Below are 23,929 nucleotides of genomic sequence, written 5' to 3' on the forward strand. Positions count from 1 at the left end.
CACATGCCCATTTAATTAAATGTTTATTCAATGAAAGGATGTATAAAAACTTACAAATCTGAGAACTCAACTATACATATAAGAGGATGATGGGATATTCAGTTTCTAACATACACGGACGGTATAGCTACGCACTATCCCCACCCTTCACCCCTTAGTCCTCGCTTCTGGCTCCTGTTGCATCCTATGAGACCATTTTATTATTGGCCCAAGGGAAAATTAATGGACAACTTTTAATGCTGTTAGGCCAGTGGGGAAAATTTCTGGTGTTAACAAAACTTGGAGAATACACATCAAAATCAATTTGTTTCTTTTTCCTCCAAGAAGAAATTAGATTATTATTATTATTTTCTCATCCTGATTTCTTTGTCATTTTTGAGGCTTTGGTAGATGTCACCAGTGAACTATGGGCATTGCATTTAAAAACAAACAAAAAACAAAAAACAAGGTCTCTCTATGTAGCCCAGGCTGGCCTCAAACCCCCAATTCTTCTGCCTCCACTCCCCACCCCCTCCTCCCATGCTGGGGTTCTGGATGGGCACCACCAAGCCAGGCAACATCACCTTTTACACCCATTACAGTCACCCTTCCCGTTAAGATGCATCTTTCCACGGCCTTGCAGCGCCCACACTGATTTTACAGGTGGCTGGCTGGCGCCAACGCAAGCTCGCACAGCTGGCGACTGCTGGGAAGCGGCATGGCATTTGCTGTTCGGGAGGACCGTCTACGGCATCACCAGCTTATGAGAAACCCGAACCCAGCATGTTCCTGTCCGGCATCGGGTGAGGCCTGTGCACCAACTGCCCTGTCTGGAGCAAGCATCCATGTGCTGTTCGTGCGCACAGGGACTCGCAGCCCGTCAGGTTTCATCCAGAAATGAAGATTGCCATCACATTATTACTCCTGCATTGTTCAAGTCGATTTCTAGTGATTTTCCTTAACTGGACATAATCTCAAAGAATACATTCTGAAATCAGACACCTAGAGGGCAAACATTAAAAACATTTTCTTGGGTTTCAAGTTTCCCCACACCTTCTAGATTTGCATAGCAGAGCCCAGCTTTATCTCTAAGAAGCATGCTGTATTTTCTGACTTTGTTTCTTTGAGAAGGAAGACTTATTACCCAGGGACAGTCATAATTTTAGCTTACCAAATTATTGTCTAGTTATTTTATTATATACTCTTAATGATTTCCAAGTAGGTTTTTAAAATAATCTAAAACTTCTCAAAACCTATTTCTTTATAAGTACTACTGACCATTATCCTTCCAATATCCCCTGAATTAAAGTAAAGAGAGTCCAGGTTTCTAATGCACAAAGCCTTATGGGGATGGAGAAGGGAGAAGGGGACAGGAAAGGAGTGGGGCCCGTTTGTATCATGCCATAGAGAAACTGTCCCGGGTGGGGGTGGGGGTGGGGAGAAGATTCTTTGTAAAAATGACAGTTTTTAAAAAGACAAATAACATTCAGTCTAGTAACACAGTTTCCTGTTCCTTTTTGATGGATGCTAACACAGGATGGTCAGAGTCAGTCACTTCCGAGTCCCCACTGCCCAGGAGGACCGACCGGCCCTCGTCCAGGGCGAACACGTCTGAGTTCTGGTTCTGGCAGGAGTGTTTGACCACCTCGCTGGGAGTGGAGAATGTCTTGTCGCAGAGGTTGCACTTGTAGGGCTTATTGGCCTGCACCAGCATGTTGTCCATCTGACTGCCCTCCTCAAAGGTGCAGAGCTCCAGCGTCTGCTTGTCCACCATGGTGTAGGTGTCGATGCTCTGGTTGAGGCACACATGGCGTGCGGCCTGATTGGCCCTGCAGAAGCTCTTGTCACAGGTGCTGCACTTGAAGGGTTTGCCCGTGTGAATGTACATGTGCTCACGCCAGTGGCTTTTCTGGATGAACTTGCGGCCGCAGATGGTGCACTCGTACTTGCGCCTCTTCACCTCGCGTTCCTGGTCGGCCTGCTCCAGGTTGTCAATGTCCGCGATGTCTGAGGGCGGTGGAGTCTCAGACTGCGGCTGCCCATCGATGATGGGGGAGTCGGAGATGTGCTGCAGCTCGCTGTCGCTGATCATCCCCGCCTCGGGCACTTCCAGGGCATCCTTGCCCAGGTCGGCCGCATTGCTGCAGAGGGACAGGGGCCCGCGGCCTTCCCCGGGAGGGCCGGCTGTGAAGGGTACCCCGGTGTGGATCTGCAGGTGCTCTCGCAGGCTACTGCGCAGCGTGAATCGCCGGCCGCACAGGTGGCAGGCATAGTACTTGGGGAAGCTTCCGTTTCTCTTCATGATGCTTGGCTTCACGTGGGCGATCGTGAGGGAAGAAGGCTGCTCGTCTGAGGAAGAGGCCTCCAAGTTGGTCTCCTCCCCAGAAGGAGGGGGAGGAACGGGTGTGGAGACAAGTTCGGGTGACAACGAGGTCTGCATGGGGTCGGCGGGAGTCATGTTTGTCCGATTTACCTGAGCCAGGTTTGCTGTCAGCTGGGACAGCTGTGAGGTCTCGGGCACGGGTTCCTGGCTCATCCTGGATGCCTGGGGCCTAGGCTCCCGCCCAAGCTTCTCAGGCACTAAGTTCATCTTGGTGGCTTGTCTCAGCTGGTGGTCTGCGATTTGAATGCCATACAGTGACGAGGCCAGCGGGAAGACTTGCTCCGGATGGGAAAAGGTGCCTTGGCTGGCCAGGCTGGCTTCCTGGATGAGGGGGTACGCGTGCAGGAATTTGATCCCTTGCTCCAGCCGCACAGGGTCGATCAGCTGCGGGGCCATCTTCCCGGTGTACATCAGGTGGAGCAGATAGCTGAATATGTCAGGCTGTATGTCAGTGGGTTTCAGACGGACACATTCACTGAAAAACAGTAAAAGCCATGAAGAAACACCAACCTATGACTTCAATGGAAACAAAGCCTGAATAACTGAGACACTTGAGAAAAACACTTCCGTGGGTCACTAATCAGGCTAACAGAGCTCCATTAGAGCCTCAGCTCAGAGCTCAGCAGCCCGTGGCAGGTAAGAAAAACCATCTAATCTGACTAGAAAGCCTTCCAAGCTGAAAACTGACGTAGGAGTGATTGCTCAGCATAACAACACGGAAGAGCAGGACACTGAAACTGTTGGAGGTCCCCAGCTCTCTGGGTCCTGCATCCGCTCCAGCAAGGGGGAAGAGAGCCGGTCACCTCCCCAGTGTCGCCAGGCGGCACTGGAAAGCAATCTGGACAATAATGGTATTCACCAGTGATGTCAGCATCGCCAGGGGCCCTGCTGTGGGCTTTACAGCCATTCTCCCGACTGCCACAGTCCTTCCTTTACAGGTGGCGAGGCTCAGGGGTTGGTGAGTGGTAGAACTGGGACTTGAACCTAGGCCTACTTAATTCCAAAGCCACACTGGCTGTCAAGGTTCCTTTCAGAATGACATCACTTCCCAAACAGCATCCCTCCAATAGCAATAATGAAGACGTGGGGACTCTCCTTAGACCATCGCTACTGAAAGAAGTTCTGATGTATCCTGAGCCCAGTGAGATACACATCTCTGTAGTACAAGAGACATGTGGTATCACCCACGGGGTGAATATAGTTCGTGCATTCAGAAACGGTTTCCCTGATCGCCTTAAAATTTACAGTAATTTTATTATATAACTCTTGGCTTTAAAGTTCTTTTTGGCAGATTTAGCAATTACAACTATGTTCATTGATTAAAACAACTACCTCACTACTCTCAAATCTTTTTTTTTAAAGATTTATTTATTATGTATACAACATTCTGCCTCAATGTATGCCCGCACGCCAGAAGAGGGCGCCAGATCTCAGTACAGATGGTTGTGAGCCACCATGTGGTTGCTGGGAATTGAACTCAGGACCTCTGGAAGAGCAGCCAGTGCTCTTAACCTCTGAGCCATCTCTCCAGCCCTACTCTCAAATCTTAATAGTATACCCAGACTTCTAAATATAACATCTTATTTTGTTAAAATAAAAACAGATGAGCCTGGTATGATGTATATAATCCCAGCACACAGAGGATGAGGCAGGAGGACTGTCTGAACGTCAAGGCTAGCCTAGCTACAGTGTGAGACACTAAGGAAAAAGAGGTCATAGTAAAACAAAAGAGAAAAGGCTAATTTGATTTTAAGACTCACTTCTGACAGGACAGAGATGGATAATTACTGGATAGGTATCGAAGTGGATTTCATGAAGACCTGAGACTCCATACGACAGTCACACTTAACTACAAACACCCAAGTCAAACAGTACAGACAGGCACACAAATCAGTACCCATGGGAAATTTGAGCCTGATACTGTTTTCTTAAAACAAAAAACAAACAACAAAAAAACAAAACAAAACAAAAAACCCAACCCTATCTCGATAAACAAAAGCAAAAAAAGAAAGAAAAAACTTAGATTGCTCATCATCGTTAATCTCTCTCTGAGACAAGGTCTTCCTGTGTATCCGTGTAGATCAGGCTATCCTGGAACTCACAGAGATCCACTTCCTGCCTCCCAGTGATGGAACTAAAATTGTGCACCACCACTGGCAGGATCAGGCAGAGACCTCGGGAACTCAGAACCCTAGGCCTTCAGAGAAGGGCATTTCTCCAGGGTAATGAATGTGATCCTTCAGAGAGGATGGAAATGCAGATGGGCTCCCTGCCAGCATTCACAAAGGTGCCACCCACCCAGCTGGGGTGCTTTCCACAAGGGCTTTGCAGTCCTTCCCTGTGGCTGAATAGGTCCTGGAAGATTCTGTTGAGTGCTGCTAAGTCACTGACAGTAAGTAATAAGCCTCTCCAGGACAGAACTTCAGCCAGGCCTGGAGGGAGCGCTGAGAAAACACGGGACTGGTTAACCCTCTCTTTTTCTCTACCCCCGGGACACAACAAGGCCCAGCTGTCGCGTCGCCATCTTCTACAGTACGCACAGGCAATTCCACCTAAGCCTTGCTGCACCGACACCTGTCTGCATTTCTGTCTCACTTCTATGCAGACGGGCCAAGGGAGTGGGAGCGCGGCCACACACTGCTGCGCAGGTGCTCCGAGTAATTTCGGGTTCAGTCTCTCCTTCATTTGAATTTTAGAATAAGAGTTTTAAATAATGCTTAAACTTTTCTCTGTTTTTGAGACAGGTTCTCATATGTAGACCAGGATGGTCCTGAACTCGCACAGATCCACCTGCCACTGCCTCTAGAGTGCTGGATTAAAGGCACATACCACCACACTTAGCAGCTTATTCTTAGCATGAGGTTGTATTTTTGAGCACTTAGTCTACAGAGAAAAGACAGAGACACCTAGTGGTAACTATAGGACATGGACTGTTCTAAAGCTGAAAAAATCCAGTCGGGCTCAGTTTGGCTAGAGGGGGAACAAGTGCCTCTGCCAGGCAGGACTAGCTGGTCTCTGCTCTGCTTGTGACAGTGAACTTGACTTCTCCACATAGAGATGTACCAGGAGAATCATCAGGTGGGTGTACTCAGCTACAAAACGTAGTGACAAAAAAAAAAGGGGGGGGGAGGGAAAGTGGGCACCTTTCGGTGGGCCCTGCCAACATATGCTACCGAGCAAACATGGCATGAGAAACAGAGTTAGTGCGGGGGGCGGGGGGAGTGAGAGGGTGAAGGCCTTATCGGAGTGGGGGCACGAGAGAGGCAGGCAGACAGAACAGGGAAGAGGCAAGATGAAGAGAGGCAAGAGAGGAACAAGAGGCAAGAGAGCAAGCTGTGCCTGGCGGGTACTTTTAAGGGGTGCACATGTGGCGTAGCTGATGGTGGAGAGGCACTTGGTGACAGGTGATGGTGGTGTGACCGCCCTGGCAGCAGAGAGGCAGGCTGCTGCCATGGCACAAACTAGCACATAGATCACATCCCTGTGATAGAGTAGTTTTGGCGGTCCTGGATCTCACTTTGTAGACCAGGTTGACTTCAAACTCACAGAGATTGCCTTCCTCTGCCTCCCGAGTGCTAGGATTAAAGGTTTACTGGAGTCTCACCACCCAGCTAGACATTTCTTTTTCAAGGTCATTTAACAAACTGTGTTGAGATTAATGGCTGCAAATAACATCTTTATCATAATAATGGTTTTAAAGGTGGTGAACATATAAACAAACTTGTTTTCAGAGAGGGTCTTGGCTGGTCTAGATCTGACAACTTTTTCTTTCTTTCTTTTCTTTTCTTTTCTTTTTTTCTGAGACAGGGTTTCTCTGTGTAGCTTTGGAGCCTGCCCTGGAACTCGCTTTGTAGACCAGGCTGGTCAGCTCACAGAGATCCCACCTCTCTGTCTCCCGAGGACCCAACAGCTCTCTGGCCTCAGCCTCTAAGAGTTGAGATTACAGGACTGCATCTTACGTGCCCTGCTTAAAGGACACGTTTTCAGTGCTGGAAGACAAATGCTCTTTCTTACTGCCAAGTCACCTGCTCCTGGCCCTTCTGCCCCTCCAGATGTTTATCAAGTGGCTATTAGAAGCACACACCTAGCCTTACCCTGTGGTGTCCCAGGAGATCTGTAAAACTCACTGCTCTGCCACACATGACCAGAGGGTGGGGCGGGGGCGGGTGAGTAGACAGTGATTTACAGGTGGGGGAGGGGAGAGTACACTGGTAGTCATGTAGAGGAGGCGCTGCTGTAAGCAGAACACAGTCATCCTTGAAGATTCTGTCTGCTTGACTAGGAAGAAGGCAAGGATTAGGGACATCAGGGAATGGGCAGGACACTCAGAAAGTTTGGTTCAGGTAAATAAGCCACAAAAGCAGGCAGGTCAAAGAGAAGATGGTGTTCCAGAAGTGCTCAGGTGATAAGGGTCAGGCTTCAAGCCCAAGTGTCCCACTCCCAGGAGCTTAGACAGCCAGCGCCTTGCTGTGCAGAGGGATCTGCTCAGTTCATCCTCTCCTAAGTTCTGGTCAAAGGCATGCCTCACCCATGCAGTCTTCCAAACTGATGTGGGAATGAATACTCACAGGATGGGAGGAAGAAAGGAGGGACAGAGCACATGCGACATGTATTGAAGAGATCTGATCTGAAATAGATCCGAAGCTTGGGCTTCTTGGAGGTAAGAACATAGGCCAGCTAGGGCTTTTCTGGGGAAGAGCCTATCCAGTTTTATCCATGTCCAATGAGAAAAACGGAGTGGGAACAGCTGGGGGCGGGGCACTGAGGACCAGGTTCTGCAGACAGAAAGATGGAGGCTGGAGCTGCAACTTCAGAGAAGGCAAAGCCGGAAAAGATGACCTGCCCACCACAGACAGTGTGCAAGGACACACTGTGCTCAGGAGCCCAAGGTCCAGCACAGAGGTGAAGAACAAGGACATTAGGTCACAGATGAGGACTGGGGAGAACAGGAGGATGGACGGCAGTGTTCGGGTGGAGCGGTGCCCTGTGGGGTGACTGCTGCAGTGAGACAGGAAACCACAAATGGACAGGAAGAGTGTGGGGTGAGCAGACAGAGGCGCAGGGGCCTTTTAAGAAGGTTCAAGGAGAACAGAGAACAGGGCTGCACTCCAGGAGCCACAAGGTCAAGGAAGGTCTTCTGCCCAGACAGGGGTGGGGAGGGGAGAGAAGAGAATAGGAGAACAGAATAAAATAGAGAATTGGGAGGAAGGGAGGAAGGGAGGGAGGGAGGGAGAGAGGGAGGGGGAGATGATGATTATTATTTTTTTACACACCCAGAGATTCTTTTCTCTAAGAATCTCATTTAGGAGAAATCAAAGGAAAACTAAACAAAAACCATGAGCGCAAAGACAGATTTTACAGTAGAGAGGAGGGAGATGGAATCTGCGCCCTCCAGCTTCTCACCTGAAACTAAGTATTCAAGGCAGGGTATTTAGGGGACTCTCGGAGGAGCAGGCAGGCTTACTAACTGAGGCCACTGAGGCCCTGGCTGTCACTGCCAACCACAGGTGATCCCCACACAGAAGGCAGTTTGGAAGGGGCGGGACCGCATGGAGCCAGGTGTGCAGGTGATTCTCACGTGCTAATGAAGAGAATGACCAAGAAAGGCAGGGAACAGGTGGACCCTAGGGAGAGGCAGAGAGACAGTGGTCTGGATGAAGCCAAGAGTGTGCTCAGTGGGAAGAGGGACCCAGAGTCAGGAGGTCTACAGTCATTAGATATTATCAACCGCTTTAGTTACCTGGTCTGATGGACAAACAACATCTTAAAGTAATTGGAGAATGAAGCAAGAACTGATTTGTGTGCCTTGAAGTACACATCGCCGATTGCAACCGTGCAGTCACACAGGAACCCAAACTCGCGCTGAGCGTTTAACTGCTGCAGTAGAATAAGTCCATGGTTGGTCAAATCCATTTTTTAAAAAATCTGCAAAGTAAACAATTTCATTTTTAAGAGCGGTGTTCCACAAATGAGAATGTGTCCTAACGTTACAGAAATGTCCACAGCTAACATGTCACAAGGTTAACGTGTCAGGCACTGGTAGACAAGGTACAAGTATCAACTCATTTAATCCACAACTCGGGTTTTCAGGTGAGGTCACCTAGGGAAACTCAGAGTGGCTTGTGGATGCTGGGGAAAGACCCGAGTAGTGTACCTCAGTCCTAGAAAGATAAATGCGTACTACCTAGTCCTTTAAAGTCCTTTGAAGATTCCCAGTGAGAATTCCACCACGGAAGTGCCGGGCGCAGAGTCTCAGCAAGGCTCCTCCTTCACCCAGCCAGGGCCACAACGGCTTGCAAATCCATTAGCTCTGGAGCTGGGCCTCCCTTTTGTGGAGGAGGAAATGGATTTTGAGATTTGTAAATTGCCCCAGGCCTTTCACTGGGAAGGCAAAGGAGTTACAATTTAAATTTGAATCACCTACTTCAAATCCTGTACTTTCCATTATTCAGTCAGTGAACAAAATCCTCGCCCTCTCTGTTTACAGTGAGAAGCTGCAGGAACCTGCCGTGTTCACGAAATCCCTAGATGGCTCTTTTTCATAAGCAAACAGGAAAGCCCACCCCAGGGATCAGCATGGCTTTCTCTGAGACTAGGGCGAGGCGAAGAAATGAACCCTTTCCCTCCTGTGGCACCCAGACTGTGAAGCAGAAAACCAAAACAAGATGGGAATGAAGGTCTACAGCCAGGTAAAGAAGGAGTAAACCGATAATACACAAAATTCAGGGAATTAATACAACAGCTTCTATAACTAACAATTTGGTAAGGTGTAAAATGTATCAAAAAATCCCAAACCCTACCTAATTGTAATTCCATATACTAGGAATGAACATGGAAATGAGACACACAGAATCATTACAATCCAAATAATGAAATCCACGGGCAAACCTAACAAAATATGTAGGGGTTATACACGGAAAAACACAAGCTGCTGAATCCCAAATCCTTGGCAAGATTTCTTTCTGAAGGCAGACAAGACTGTTTGAAAATGTGTGGAAGGCAAAAGAAGTAGACTAGGTTTTTCGGAAAGAAAGAAAAGGTAGGAAATTGGTCCCTCGACTCGCCCCAGATTTGAGAGTGGCACAGCATTCGAGCCTGGGATCAGATGAGAAGAGATGGACATTACTTCAGTAGAGCCTGGAACTGGATGTCCCAGGGCAGCACGGAGAGCTGGACGCCAAAGGCTAGTTCCACACTCTCACACACACTGAAAATGCACCGCGGGCTTCAGTATAAAGCACACAACTACAGGAAATTTAGAATAAAAAATAAAACCCTTAGGGATCAACAAAAGGAGAAACTGGTAAAGCTGGACTTGGTAAGTAAAATTACAAGCGCTGGTTCTGGAACAGTTCAGCTAAGAGGATGGACAGGGAGTGAGGACTGGGAGGAGACACCTGACACCCACAACTCCTCAACAGTGTCTGTACTTGCAAAGAAGAGAACTTGGAAAGTCAACAGTACGGATAAACCGGAAGTGAGACATACTTGAAGGGAAAGACAGATGGTCAGTGGACAGACATGTTCAGGATTCCAGCCCCAGGGAAGCAGGGTCAGCACACACTCATGGGGGTGGGGGGTGGGACCGTGAGATGGCACAGATAGCCTGGAGACTACATACAACCCAATGGCTACTGATACGTTTATTCCAATAAACGAATGTGCTTTTACACAAAACTGTACATTAACATCTGTAGTGGCTGTGAGATGAACCACTTAGTCACTGCAAGGGATGAGTCACCGTGACCTTGGGGGCAAACACACCAATCCTAACTCTCCAAAGGCTGAGGTGGGAGAACTGCGAGTTTGAGGCCAGCATGGGCTACGGTGAGACTGTTTCCAGAACAAAAACAGAACAGAACAAATGAACTATTGTAGACAGAAGATATACTGTATTGGGAGTGAATTACGTCAGGGAAGGTTTCTTGCTGAGTCCTTGGCTGTAACACCCACGGAGTCCAGAGAAATGGAGACCAGACTTGCAGTGCTAAGGTGAGGGGAAGCAGGTGGCATTGCTACATAGATGATGTGTCAATGCCGATATTTTAGTGGGCATACAGCCCCGCCCACAGGGGTCACCTGATTGTGAAGGGCACAAAAATGACGGTAACAAAGCATTTCTCAACCCCATCAGCCGCGAAGCAGGACTTCACCACACGAGCACCCTGTACCCTGTACGTGTCTGTGGTGTCTGTAGCGCCTCTGCAGAAGCACGTGATGCTTTCTGCTTCACAGCAGCACAGTGCTCTAATCAAGGAAAACAGGATCTAGAATGTTTTCCTGCTAGGCAGAGGGGCGCACACCTTTAACCTCTGCACTTGGGAGGCAGAGGTGGGCGGATCTCTGTGAGTTCAAGGCCACTGGACTGTTAGTAAACTTTAGAAAGCCAGACTGTAAAAAAAAAAACAACGCTACACAGAGAAACACTGTCTTAACCCCCAACAAACAAACAACCCCCCAACAGCTGTTTGAGTGGCCAACTTGACTTTCACTTAAAAAAAAAAAAAAAAGAAAAATCATTATACAAATTTTACCTTGAAATTATGACAAAATTTCCAATAAGTGTTGAAATGAGCCTACACCTACTTCTGCCATTCTTCACTCTGTACTTATGTGAAATGGTGTTCTCGGCACTGACAACCATACAGTCAAGATACTGATGAGCTAACTCTGGAAAACACCCAAGATGCTCTACCTCCTGCAGTATCAGAGGCCAGACCAGCTCAGGGTCTCTCCTGGTCGATGACAGGGCCGCTGATCGTGGGGTGTTCACTTCAGTATTGACACCCTCACGTGCTGTCGTGTTCACTATTGATATCCTCACGTGCTATCATTCTATTTCATGCTAATGAGATATTTGAGGTATAGTTACTTATAAGTGAGGATATGGCACAAGGAGGTAGGCAGCCTGCTCAGATGCCAGAACAGTAAAACCCCCCATACACTGGCACTCTTTTCGTTAGTGTTGGGGGGAACCTGGGGCTTGGCGCACGCTGTAAGAGAGTTCTTACTGAGTCACACCGCCCAAGATCTGCATGCCTACTTTTCTCAGGCTCTTTCCCTATGATATGAGTGATATTTAATGTGAAACATATTTGCGGGCTGGAGAGATGGCTCAGTGGTTAAGAGCATTTCCTGCTCTTCCAAAGGTCCTGAGTTCAATTCCCAGCAACCACATGGTGGCTCACAACCATCTGTAATGGGGTCTGGTGCCCTCTTCTGGCCTGCAGGCATACACACAGACAGAATATTGTATACATAATAAATAAATATTTAAAAAAAAAACATTTGTTTGTTTGCTTTAGCGTCTCTTTGCAAACTTTAATTCATTTTACTCCCTTTTTAAAATAAAATGTAGACCACCGAGTGATGGCCGTGAGCACTTTTAGTCCTAGCACTTGGGAGGCAGAGGCAGATCTCTGATTTCAAGACCAATGTGGTCTACAGAGTGAGGTCCAGGACAGGAGGGCTCCACAGAGAAACCCTGTCCTGGGAGGAAAAACAACAACAGCTCACCCTGCAGTAAGACAAAATACCTAGAACATTCCACAGGGGAAGTCACTTGGGACAGGTGTGAGAGGTGGCACTTCTGGGTGCCTTGCCCAGGGGAGAGGGTCTTTTCTCTGCTGCGCCCCTCTCCTTCCCCTTGTACCCATATTATTCCATGAAGCTCAGCTGACACAAATGATACTTAGCTGCGTGAGTGATAAGGCTACCCCCGCTTCAGAGGAAAGCCTGCCTACTCTTCCCACCACAACCAGCCCCTGCCATCTGCTAGCCAAAATGGCTTAGCAAGGTCCTGAGAGACCTTCCCGGGCAGTGTGGACTTACGAGCACACGTGCTCCTGGGGCCCTCTCAGTGGCACGGCCCACCCTTCTTCCTTGTAGACAAGCCTTTCTCTAGAAATGGCTGCCTCTTACCCCCTCTAGCACTGCTCTGAAGCAGGTCCACATTCAGTGTCTTGTCTGTGGCGCGTGTTCGCTTCTACCCTTGAAACTCGAACCTGTGTAACACCACCCACAATGAGGACCTGGAGCAGGACCTGTGGAGAGGGCCCCGGCTGGGGGCAGGGTAACACTCTCCATCCACCTTCTGACTAGCCCGAGCGCTCTCTACCAGGTCAGCAGGACCGACCGACCCTCCCTCCCTCCCTCCCTCCCTCCCTCCCTCCCTCCCTCCCTCCCTCCCTCCCTCCCTCCCTCCCTCCGGCTCCACCTTCCCAGTCATCACAGGACAGTGATCCCTCCAGAGGACATATGTGACCATAGTTCCCTGGCCATGGGCCACTCACGCACAGGTACTCTGGCGTTGATCCAGACCTAACTGCGCAGTTACTAAAAACAAACAAACAAACAAAAAAAACCCTGGAGCCAGGCGGTGGTGGCGCACGCCTTTTAAACCCAGCACTAGGGAGGCAGAGGCAGGCGGATCTCTGTGAGTTCAAGGCCAGCCTGGTCTACAAGAACTAGTTCCAGGACAGGCTCCAAAGCTACAGAGAAACCCTGTCTCGAAAAACGAAAAAAGAGGCCGGGCGATGGTGGCGCACGCCTTTAATCCCAGCACTCGGGAGGCAGAGGCAGGTGGATCTCTGTGAGTTCGAGACCAGCCTGGTCTACAAGAGCTAGTGCCAGGACAGGCTCCAAAGCCACAGAGAAACCCTGTCTCGAAAAACAAAACAAAAAAAAAAAAAAAAAAAGAGAAAATAAACCCTGAACAAATGAGGGCCCAGAGGAATTAGGTATTTATCGCCCCGCGATGATGGGAGCTTACCCCACGTAAATGTGTAGAAAGGACACCACCTTAGAAGAGCTGAAAGAACCAAAAAAAAAAAAAAAAAAAAAAGGAACATCGGAAAACAGATATTTACATTATGATTCACAACTAGCAAAATTATAGTTATGAAGTAGCAATGAAAATAATTTTATGATTGGGGGTCACTACGTCATAAAGACCTGTATTACTAGATGGAAAGTGATCTTTCCTTTCATTTTTTTTTTCTTTCTTTTTTTGAGATAGGGTCTCATGTAGCCATGGATTCTCTAGTCTATACTTGCTGGCTTCAAACTCACAGAGCTCTGTCAAATGCTGGGGTTGTAGGTGTGCACCACCAGCCTGGCTATGAAAAATGATTTTTCTAATACAAATAAGGCATAACAAATAATCTAATTTTATGACATTAAATGTCTACCTACTTTTTAAATTTTATTTATTTCTCTGACAGGTTCTTATGTAGTCCACACAGCCTTTGAAGCTATGATCTTACCTGAGTGTGGCATTACTGACATGTGACAATCATACAAGATATAAAACTATCAATTTGGTGATCTTTGTTTTTCTTTTTTTGTTTTGTTTTTTCAAGATAGGGTTTCTCTGTAGCTTTGGAGCTAGTCCTGGAGCTCACTCTGTAGGCCAGGCTGGCTTGGAACTCAGAGATCCACCTGCCTCTGCCTCCCGAGTGCTGGGATTAAAGGCGTGCGCCACCACCTGCCCAGCCAGTTTGGTGATCTTTACAGCGTCCAGCCTGTTCTAAAATCCAAGCATTATCAAAAATCCTGTTTCATACACTCGTTATCCTGACATTTGAGATGCTGAGTCAGGAGCATTCTACACTCAAGAGTGGCCTGGACTGCACAGCAAGATCCTGTTTCAGAAACAATTAAGAGAGCCGTCTTGTTTCACCTAAGGATGCTGGTCAGTGAGACAAGGTGTTCATTTAGTTGGAAACTTCTGGGTAAACTGCTGAGGAAAGGTAGCCTTTCCCCAGGTCCTTGGTGCTGGGGCCATTACTGGCTCCAGAGAGAATGCAGGATTCTCAAGCTCCACACTGGGCTGCCTCATCTCTAGTCACCAAGGTCAGAGGGTCCAGTGGGCCTAAAGTTTAGAACCTTTGCTTTGGACCTACTTGCAGAGAAGTTGCCCACTGACGTGTATTCTCACACACACGTGTGCTCCAGTTCTGCAGTCTGCCTGATGCTTCCCGAAAGCTTTGGCCAGGTGCCAGGAGGTTGTCTAGCAGTGGTTACCATTTGCTAAACTACTAACTAGGTATTCAACAAAGGGGAGAGTCGGCTATGGTTTGGCCCTGAATTCCTTGGTGATTTGGGAGAAAAGCATAGTTTTTTTTTTCCCTAAAAAATTCTCATCAATTTAATGCGTGCTATAACTTGGACGATTTTCTCCATCTAAAATGTCAGGTAAGCCGGGTGGTGGCCTTTAATCCCAGCACTTGGGAGGCAGAGGCAAGTGGATCTCTGTGAGTGCGAGGCCAGCCTGGTCTACAAGAGCTAGTTCCAGGACAGGAACCAAAAGCTACAGATAAACCCTGTCTCGAAAATCCAAAAAATAAAAATAAATAAATAAATGTCAGGTGATGTTTCTGCCCATGTTAAGCTGTGGCTAATGCTCTGGAGTTTATTCTGAGCCCAGAGGACCCATAGGCGGAGAGGCGGGGCACAAAGGCTAAGGATGCAGCCTGAGGTGCCAGAAAGGACTTCAGCTCTTATTTTAGGAACAATGGGAAGGCTCCTAGGACACAATGGGAAGACTAAAAGGGAAATACAAAGGGAGTCCCTTCAGTCTCCAGGGTAGACAAGGCCTGAGGGTGGGGACTAAGAAAGAGAGAAGACAGATTAGAGACATCTAGAAGATTCCAGTTTGCAGCATCACTAGGAGGAAGGGTTGGGAAGGCCAAAGCACTAGGAGACTTTTTACTGGAATAGCTGAGTAGTCTCTGGGAGATAAGGACAAAGCCTTAGTTTGGTGGGAAAGAATATGTTGCATTTGAGAGGCCACTGGGGCCTCTAGGATGAGAGGGATGGGGTACAAAGCTCTGGCCATAATGGCCTGGACTACAAGTCTGTTGATTGATGTCTGAGGCCTTCAGAGAAGCCTCAAATCATGTCAGTGTGTAGTCATGGTACTGTGTGCGAGGGGCTCAAAGGGCCAAGACCCAGGCAACTGAAGCCTGCTGCCTTCTGGATGTATGGTTTCCATTCTGTGTGCAACCCTGCCTTGCTCTACAGAGTATGTACTCTATAGAGTAGAGAGCAAGTATTTCTAAAAATTCTGGCTGACGCTAGTCACCAAGCCAGCAATGAGACTGCATGCTTAAGACCTGTATAGAGAACCTTAACCAGTCTTGGGATAGCACTCAATGAGCAGATGTCTTGCCTCGAATGGACAAAGCTTTGGGTGTGATCCCTACCACCACAAAAACCGACTGTAGGCAGTACGGGCCTATAATTCCAGCACTAGGGAGGCAAAGGGTGCTCCAAAGTTCAAGGTCATTCACCAACAAACAATTCAATGTTCAATGCTAGTTTGGGATACTGGAGACTTTTTCTCAACGACAAAAAAAAAAAAAAAAAAAAAACCAAAAAACCCTAGCAACTTACTTGACAGTTAAGTAGAAATTAAAAAAGAAAAACGAAGTTACTTGAGAAAAGTCACTTAGCTGGGCCTTCCGGGCTCTGGAGGCACTGGCATACATGTGGTGCGCATGTCATTAAAAAAAGTCATCTATTTGTCCTAAATTTGAAAAGTGAAAGGTGAGAGACAGAAGACCATGAGTATCTCCTCCCCACCCCACCCCACCCCTTTGACAGCAGCTCACTGTGGAGCCCTGGCTGGTCTCAAACTCACTACCTCCTGTAGGCTGGGATAAAAGTGTGCACATCACACCTGCTGGAGAGAATGTTTCTTTAAAAGGATTTTTATAGAATGCCTTCTTTATGTACTTTATATGTGCACAATATTTTCTTAAGTAAGTCTAGAGATTTTAAGATAGATTCATGTCAAAAGTAAAACCCAAAGCAGACATTTCCCAGAGCTAGTTATAACGGTCACTCTCCTTTGTTCAATGATTTGGTTCTTATATTCCCCTCTTCCTCACTCTGACACATTGAAGATCTCCAGCCAGTGCACGCAGATTCCCCAGGCAGCTCGGGCTTTAGAGGGACCCAGGAGCAGACTGCATAGTCAGATCTGCTTTGCCAATCTGAGGTCCTCTTTCCCTCTCTGTCTAAAAACTGAAGAACAGTAGCTTTGGGGACTAGATGGTTCTCTTTCCAATACGATAGCTCTCAGAGCTCACTATACACCATAAGACTTGGTGTTCCAGGGCACTAACAGGGCCCTTCACAGCCCTCCCTTTATTACCAGGAATAATGAACACTGCGATGCTCAGGCTACATCAGTAACTGAAGAAGCATCTTTCGGGATAAGATGGGTTCTGTCAAGTAGTTTAGGCCACTTACCAGGATAAAAATTGAAAACTGCCTTTTCAATTAGGACTATTAAAAATTAACGTAGGTAGGCAGGCATGAACTAACCCTGAATAATGCTGGTCATTTGAATATCAATATATTTCAGAACTTCAGTTCAGAGGTAGGAAATGCATTTTTCTTCCTTTATTGAATCCTCTTCAACAGTAATTACAAAAGAGAAGGCATAGACATCTACTAGCACATTCCTACTGGAAAATGCGCCATTTGTAAAAGATTTGTCTTGCAGTTCTATTTTTACTACATTTAATTCACATTTAAATGAGTTTTAAATTTCTAAAGGTATGGAATCTAAAGGTGGGAATTCAGAAGTCAAGAAGATAGTAGTGATAATTCTAAAAGTTATTCTACAGTCAACTTTAAAGACACAGAGGACCACAGCGGCAAATGAAAAACTTCATCCCCAGCCAAAGCGGAGCTGCCTTCCTCTTACAACCCCAGCCATCTGGCTCAGGCTGACCTGGTGTGTGGTGTCAAACTCAGACTTCTCTACTTTAACTATAATGGATTTCTCAAAGACATCTTCACATACATATGCCACCACCACAAGCTGCTAATATTCCTTACTTACCACCTTCACCCACCGCCCTCTGCCCCCTTCACTTCCTTAAAGGTTCTTTCTCCCTTCAAATAGTCCCTCTCTGCTTTCAACTCTCTCTCTCTCTCTCTCTCTCTCTCTCTCTCTCTCTCTCTCTCTCTCTCTCTCTCTCTGTGTGTGTGTGTGTGTGTGTGTGTGTCTGTCTGTCTGTCTTTGGAATCTCTGGAAGCATTTGGAGATCAGATGACAACTTTCAGAGGAACTCGCTTCTCTCCTTCCACCCTGGGCTGGCAGTGAGGGCCTTTCCCTGCTGAGCTGTGCAGGTTTACTCAATGCACACCTTTAATAAAATCGTCATCCAGGGGTCGTTCGGAAACTCTGACTCATTGGACTATGGTATTTTCCCAATGTTAACACACTAGAAAGACAGTAAGATCGGTATTATCATAAAAATTGTTTCAACCACATGGAAGCCTGACAGCCCTGTGGGACGCACAAGGACGCCTCAATACCTAGATAGCCACTGTGCAGACTCATTTTAGGGCTTGAGAGAATCACAATAACCAGCCGGTCTGGCCCAGCACACTCACACATGATTTTGAGATGATTCTACACTTTCCTTGGTACAGAATCTACAACGTGCACATAATTTAAAGGAACAGTATATAGAAATTTTTGTTACAGATGTGTGACACCATGTTTTTGTTTTGTTTTTGCAATTTTGTAACAGTCTCTCTACATAGCCCTGGCTTTCCTGGAACTTATCACCATTATGTAGACCAGGCTGGTCTTAAACTCCCAAGAGCTCCATCTGCCCCTGGCTCCCAAGAGCTGTGATTAAAGGAATGCACCACACTTAACAACAAAAAAAATTAGAAAAATGAAAAAGTTTAAGTACTTAGCCAGATACTTTTTTTTTTTTTTTTGGTTTTTCGAGACAGGGTTTCTCTGTGGTTTTGGAGCCTGTCCTGGCACTAGCTCTTGTAGACCAGGCTGGTCTCGAACTCACAGAGATCCGCCTGCCTCTGCCTCCACCACTGCCAGGCAGTTAGCCAGATATATTAAAGTGCTTCATGAATTCCTAACTTTGTACTATCAACTTTTCCTTCCTTCCTGTTATTTTTGGGAGAGAGTCTTACTAATTAGCCCAGGCTGGTCTTGAACTTGCAGTACAACAATTTTCCTGTCTCAGCCTCACCAGTGCTAGAGTTACAGTTGTGTAACACCATGTCTGGCTTGAGTTTGCTTGATGAGTCACACATCTATCCCTTACGCACGTACTCTAGGATTTGTTTGAATGTAAACACCAGCATCCAACTTGGCCTCTGAACCAGGGAAGAACAATCCTATAAAGCTTGGGCTGCCATTTCTTCTGGTAAGGGCTCTGTTCCCTCTGCCCCATTTCTTCACAGTCTCATGTAATCTTAGACAACCTCAAATTTTCTGTTGTTGAGAATGGTGGCCTTGAATTCCTGACCCTCAAGATTCCAACATGTGACCATGCTTGGCATGATTCCACATCTTAATGATCATGGTAGCACTGTAAAAAGTTGGAATCTCATTTAGCATCAATCTGTAATGTTAGTTTGTAATTTGCTAAGAGGATGTCCTCAATCTAATGCTTAGAAATCTGCAATTCAAACATTCAGTGTCCTGCTCAGAGAGCCAAGGAACACAGACAAGGATGCAGGGAGAGTGATGGGTGCCCTGTGGCCTAGACCAGCCATTCGACAGTTGTACTTGCTACTATATCCTGTATCATACCTCTGGTCCAGCTCCTTTCATTTCCTACAGGAAAAGGGGATTGGGATCGAGGGATGAACAACCCAGGAACACTGAGAGATGGCAAGCAAGGTTCCCACTCTAAAGTTGATGGGAAGGTGTTTCCTTCGCTGCCTACCAGGTATAGGAATTCTCAGGCAGGAAAACACCCCTCCCACCCTGGGGGGGGGCAAGCCAGTGGGTATCTGAAATCACAGGGTGACAAGGAACAGTTCCTGAGTGGGTACTCGGGTAAAGTGTTTCATATGGCTGTCTTAGTCCCTGTTCTATTGCTGTGAAGACACCATGACCACAGCAACTCAGTGAAAGCATCTAACTGTGGGCTTGTTTCCAACTGCAGAGATGAGGCGCATTATCATTACAGCAGGGAGCATGGTGGCCTGCAGGCAGCTAGTGCCAGAGAAGCAGAGTTCGGAGGGCAGAAATCTCAAAGCTCATCTCCCCATTGACACTTACTCCAACAAGGCCACACCTCTTAGTCCTTCTAATCCTTTTCAAATATGCCACTCCCTGGGGACTAAACATTCAAATATATGACCAGGACCGTTCTTATTAGAAATACCACAAAGGTCTTGTAAAATAAAAAATCTGGTCCAGGTAGTGGTGGTGTATGACTTTAATCCCAGCACTCAGGAGGCAGAGGCAGGTAGATCTCTGTGTGAGTTCGATGCCAGCCTGGTCTACAGAGCGAGTTCCAGGACAGCCTCCAAAGCTACGGAGACACTGTTTCGAGAAATGAACAAAGAAACAAATCAGAAAACAAAACAAAAATAAAAAATTTGGAAGTCACTGTAAAATTTATAGTCATCTATAAACCCCAACCCTATAAACACTTTACCAGCTGAGATGAAGGCATTCCTAGCATTAATTGGAGTATTTTGGGAGTTTTGCATCCATCTATGCACACATTGTTTGAAGGGAAGCTTAAAACTGGGCACAGGAGGAGGAGTAACAGGACAAAGCTTTCTGCCACGCACTAGTGCATTCTTTCTCCCATCCAAGAACTAACCAGGCCCGACCCTGCTTAGCTGCCGAGATCAGGCCGTTCAGGGTGGTATGGCTGTGGACTAGGGCATTCTCTCTGTGGCTCCCTTCTACCTTTTTTTTTTTTTAAATATGATGGTTTCAACAATGGATCAATTCCTTAGCTAGGGGAAAACACACACACACACCGAACTCGAAGCTTACTAAATGAGAAATTAAATATCACCGTTAAAAGAATTACATATAAAATTACATTCTTTTTTAAAAATTATCAAGTTATGAGGGGTGGGCTGGCATATTTTTTTTTATTACAGCACTCGGGAGGCAGAGACAGGTGGATCTCTGAGATTGGGGCCAGCCTGGTCTACAGACAGTTCCAGGACAGTCAGGGCTACACAGAGAAACCCTGTCTTGAAACCTCCCCCGTTCAAAAGAAGGAAAAGAAATTATCAAGCTTACAAATATCCTGGCAAAGTAAGGATGTTACTCTGAATGTCCCTCCTCTCAAATTTGTTTTGGTTTGTGAGAAAGCATAGCGATGAGGATTAAAATGCCTTAGCTCTAATGTAGTATCATTTCATGCATCACAAATGTTGGTTGTGGACACCTTGGTTTGGGTGGTCAGGGTCTACAGTATACACACTATACAGATAGCGTCATCTAGGAAGGACACAACAGCCTGTTTAGACACGTCCAGATCACCCCGGAGTTCTGCGAGACCCCAATCCACGGCCGACTTGTACTAAAACAACACACCATGAAAAAGAATCGAATCTAGGCTCTCACACTAAGTGGACCAAATGCGTTGTATGACGGTGGTGGGAAGGAATATGCAGACTGGTGGGGAGGGGAGGCCAAAAGCTCGAGCCGACTCCCCGAGGAGTTGGGTGGAAGTTCTCGCAGTAAATGGCCTGTCAGACACAGGGGTTTCGCTCTTCCTGCTCGGCAGCACGAGCTTACTTGCAGGAGAGCCTTTATAATTCACTCCCAGCTAAAAGCAACAAAAGGCCTGCCTCCTACGCAGCTTTTAATTGCGTGTGCATTCTGGCCTGCGAACGAATGGTCTAGGGGCTTGCTCCAGTGGGTACCATGGCTAACCCTTCAGCGCAAACCTCCCTCCCGGGGCGAGCAGTGCAGGCAAAGGAGGGAGCGGCCGCCCGGGAGGCTGGCCAAGGAGGCGTGGCCCCGCCCAGGAGCCTCTGGCCCCGCCCCGTATGGGAGGGGGCGGGGGGGGAAGAGCCGAGCTCCGGCCCCGCCCCAGGGGCCGCCGTGGACGGGGAGCGACGCACACAGGTCGCGCCGCTCGCTCACCCCTCCCTCCCGGAGGCCCCGCGTGCGCGCGCCCCAAGTCCCGCGGCGCCGAACACAATGCCGACGCCTACGCCGCGCGCGTGCGCGCGCCGCCCCGGCCGGCGCCATGGCCCCGGCGCCAGGGGCGGGGGAGGAGGGCGGGGAGGGAGGGAGGGGGAGGGGAGCAGCGCGCGCGAGAGCCGCAGACAGCGCGAGACCCGAGGCCGGAAGCGCGCGTGCGCGCCCCCGCCCGCGAGCGGGAGGCGGAGCCGGAGCAGTAGCGGCAGCAGCTGTAGGAGCCGCTGCAGCTGGGAGACGCGCCAGAGAGGCCGGGCCTGCTCCGGTCCGACCGGATCCCTCCCCTCCCCCTCCCTGCGCCCTCCCCTCCCCCAAACCCACTTCCGCAGCTCGCGGCCTGGCCGCCGAGGCGGCGACGACGACCACAGCGGGAGGCGACGGCGGAGTACGCACCTGACGGGCCCGGCTGGAGGGGCTCCGGCGCGGGACCGCTCGCCGGCCGCCGCCCGCTCCGGACGCCCTTGGCCGCGGCGGGCAGCAGGGACCGGCGACTGGGACCGGAACGCGGAGCGCCCCCTCCCCTTGCGCCCGCCCTCTCGGCTTCCGTCCCCTCCCCCTCTCGCGAAGCCCCGGATGGAGCGGCCGGGACTCGCCGCCGCCTGGCTGCCGGGATGGTTTTGTCAGGCGGCCAGAGCCCCGGCGCCAGGCGCAGTCGCCGCCCCCGCCCCGCGGGTCCCCCCTCCCCGCCCCCCGCCCCAGCCTTCCCACCCCGGCGCCCCGCACGTTCGGGCCCGCCGCCTGCCTTCGCCCGGAGCCCCGGGACGGGAGTCATCCGTCGCCTTTGTTGCCACGGCCGCTGCCGGAACCGTTTGCGAGCTCCGGCGGCTCCCGCCCCTCCCTGCGCCTTCCCGTAGCCCGGGCCGGGGGCGGCACGTGGGCCCCGGGACGCGGTGGCGGTGCGCGCTTACCTGTCGCCGGTGCGGCCGCGGAGGGGCGTGAGGGGGAGGCAGAGCCCGGCGGCCTGGCCTAACTGTCCCGGCCGCCGCCTCTGCCCCGCGTTGTTGCTGCTGCTCCTGCTGCTGCTGCTGCCGCCGCGGTCGGTGTCTCCGGCGCGGCGGCTGGCGGCGGCGGCGGGGCTTTTCCTGTCCGGTTACGTTAAGGTCACATGACCGAGAGAGCGGAGCGACTAGTGCAAAGAGGCTGAGAGCGGCTCCCGCCGGGGGGGAGAGGCGGCGAGAGAGCAGTGGCGGCAAGAGCCCCTCCGCCCCCCCAGCCGCTCCCCTCCCCCCCGCCCGCCTCCGCCTCCTGCTGCTCTGCCGCCGCCGCCACCACCGCCGCCGCCTGCAGCTCGGCGCTGCGGCTCCCACCCAGCCTCGGCTCGCGGCTCCAGCCAAAGTTCTGCAAGCCATGTGCAGCCGAGGCGAGGAAACTTCTCCGCAGCGGTCGGCCCGGAGGCTGGCTGCCCGACCCCCTTGTTTACAGAGTGTTTAGGTAGGACCAGTTCTGCGGATGCAGATGGTCATTTCGGGGTGCAGAACGAGATGCATGCCCGTCCTCCTGTCAAGAGATGCTTGACATCTTGTGGCTCTGCCGTTCTACCCGGGCTGCTCCGTGTTAGCCTTTCATCCCAAGATGTGAAGTTGAGTGGGCCGCTTGTCAGTCACCGAGGTGTTGCCACCGTTGGTGGCTGAAAGTCATACTGAAGTAGATGTCGCTGTGTGTCCTGTGCAGCGAGGTCGAGGTGCTTACATAGGCAACTGTGGGCTAAGATGTTTTTAGGATTGAATGGGATGAGTTGCTTATTCCCTTATGTTGAGCCGAAGTTTGTGGCGCTTTGCGGTGTGTGTGTGTGTCTGCACGGGATACCACTCTGGCTGATTTTTGGCCTCCGAGGATCTGGTAGAGTGGGTTCAGAGTTGCCAACCTGTTAGATGGAACAGGGAGATCCTGAAGCATGGTAACATGGTGTGGGCGTTGGAATTCCCTGATGAGCATTCATAAGGTTTTCAGGTTCACATCTTGTGTTCCTATTTTCTAGTTCTTTGTAGGAAGTACAGTTCTATCCCCTTTGAAGGCTCGAGTTACTGGTTTATTTTATATATCTTAGATTTAAAGGTTGGGTCATAAGTAAATGGAGACAGCAGTGTCCAGGTTACAGAAGGTCTTAGAGCGCAGTAACCTGTAAGGACCTTGATGCCAAACTCATTTGATGTTTACCGAGGCAGACCCCTAGCACAATGCCTGGCACATTGGCAGTGTTCATCCTGGAAGTCTAGAGTTTGATTTAGCAATCTGGTTGTATATACAACTACTGGTGACTAATGTCTTCTCTGAAGACAAGCATCCGTGGAACTGGTGTGACCCCAGAGTGAACAGTAGACTCAGTGGATACCCGCCTGGAACTTTCTAGACTTTGATCAGCCAGAGGAAAGACTTGTGGAGTGCTTAAACGTTTGCCTCCACAAACAAATTCTGACCCTGACCTAAGTGCTCTAGGGCGGCACTCGGAGGGCCACAGCTTGACTGGTTCATTGGAGTGGCTGGCCTATTTCCTCTTAGTAAGAGACTGAAATGGATCTGATTTGTTGTGTAGAGAGTCATGATTAAGATCTTTAAATCTTAAATTGTGCTTGTGGAGTTCTCTGTGAAGGTGGACTGATTAAGGAACATCT

The 23,929-nt window shown here is 49.2% G+C and overlaps 1 protein-coding gene across 4 annotated transcripts; it reads right to left on the reverse strand.

Annotated features, from left to right (window-relative positions):
* On the reverse strand, positions 1–22,364 carry Zbtb2 (zinc finger and BTB domain containing 2). 4 transcript variants are annotated; one of them, XM_075949766.1, is made up of 4 exons: positions 21,711–21,808; positions 8,547–8,688; positions 8,103–8,287; positions 12–2,837 (listed from the first exon to the last, which is right to left on the reverse strand). In XM_075949766.1, the coding sequence occupies exons 3-4, from the start codon at positions 8,273–8,275 to the stop codon at positions 1,466–1,468; spliced, it is 1,545 nt and encodes a 514-aa protein (XP_075805881.1). In that variant the 5' UTR covers positions 8,276–8,287; positions 8,547–8,688; positions 21,711–21,808; the 3' UTR covers positions 12–1,465. The 4 variants fall into 4 exon arrangements, with proteins under 4 accessions (XP_075805864.1, XP_075805881.1, XP_075805872.1 ...); XM_075949749.1 differs by lacking the exons at positions 8,547–8,688; positions 21,711–21,808 and adding an exon at positions 22,226–22,358 and having other exon boundaries at positions 1–2,837; XM_075949757.1 differs by lacking the exon at positions 8,547–8,688 and having other exon boundaries at positions 21,711–21,844.
* Between the last annotated feature and the right edge of the window lie 1,565 nt (positions 22,365–23,929).

This window comes from Microtus pennsylvanicus, chromosome 1 (assembly GCF_037038515.1).
Source record: "Microtus pennsylvanicus isolate mMicPen1 chromosome 1, mMicPen1.hap1, whole genome shotgun sequence".
NCBI lineage: Eukaryota > Metazoa > Chordata > Mammalia > Rodentia > Cricetidae > Microtus > Microtus pennsylvanicus.

Excerpts from the sequence above, each read along its gene's own strand:
- Zbtb2 (XM_075949749.1), bottom strand. The coding sequence starts at position 8,275 with ATGGATTTGACCAACCATGGACTTATTCTACTGCAGCAGTTAAACGCT. Across the intron at positions 2,838-8,102 it reads TTGTTTGTCCATCAGACCAG|TGAATGTGTCCGTCTGAAAC; the intron begins GTAACTAAAGCG and ends ACTGTTTTTCAG.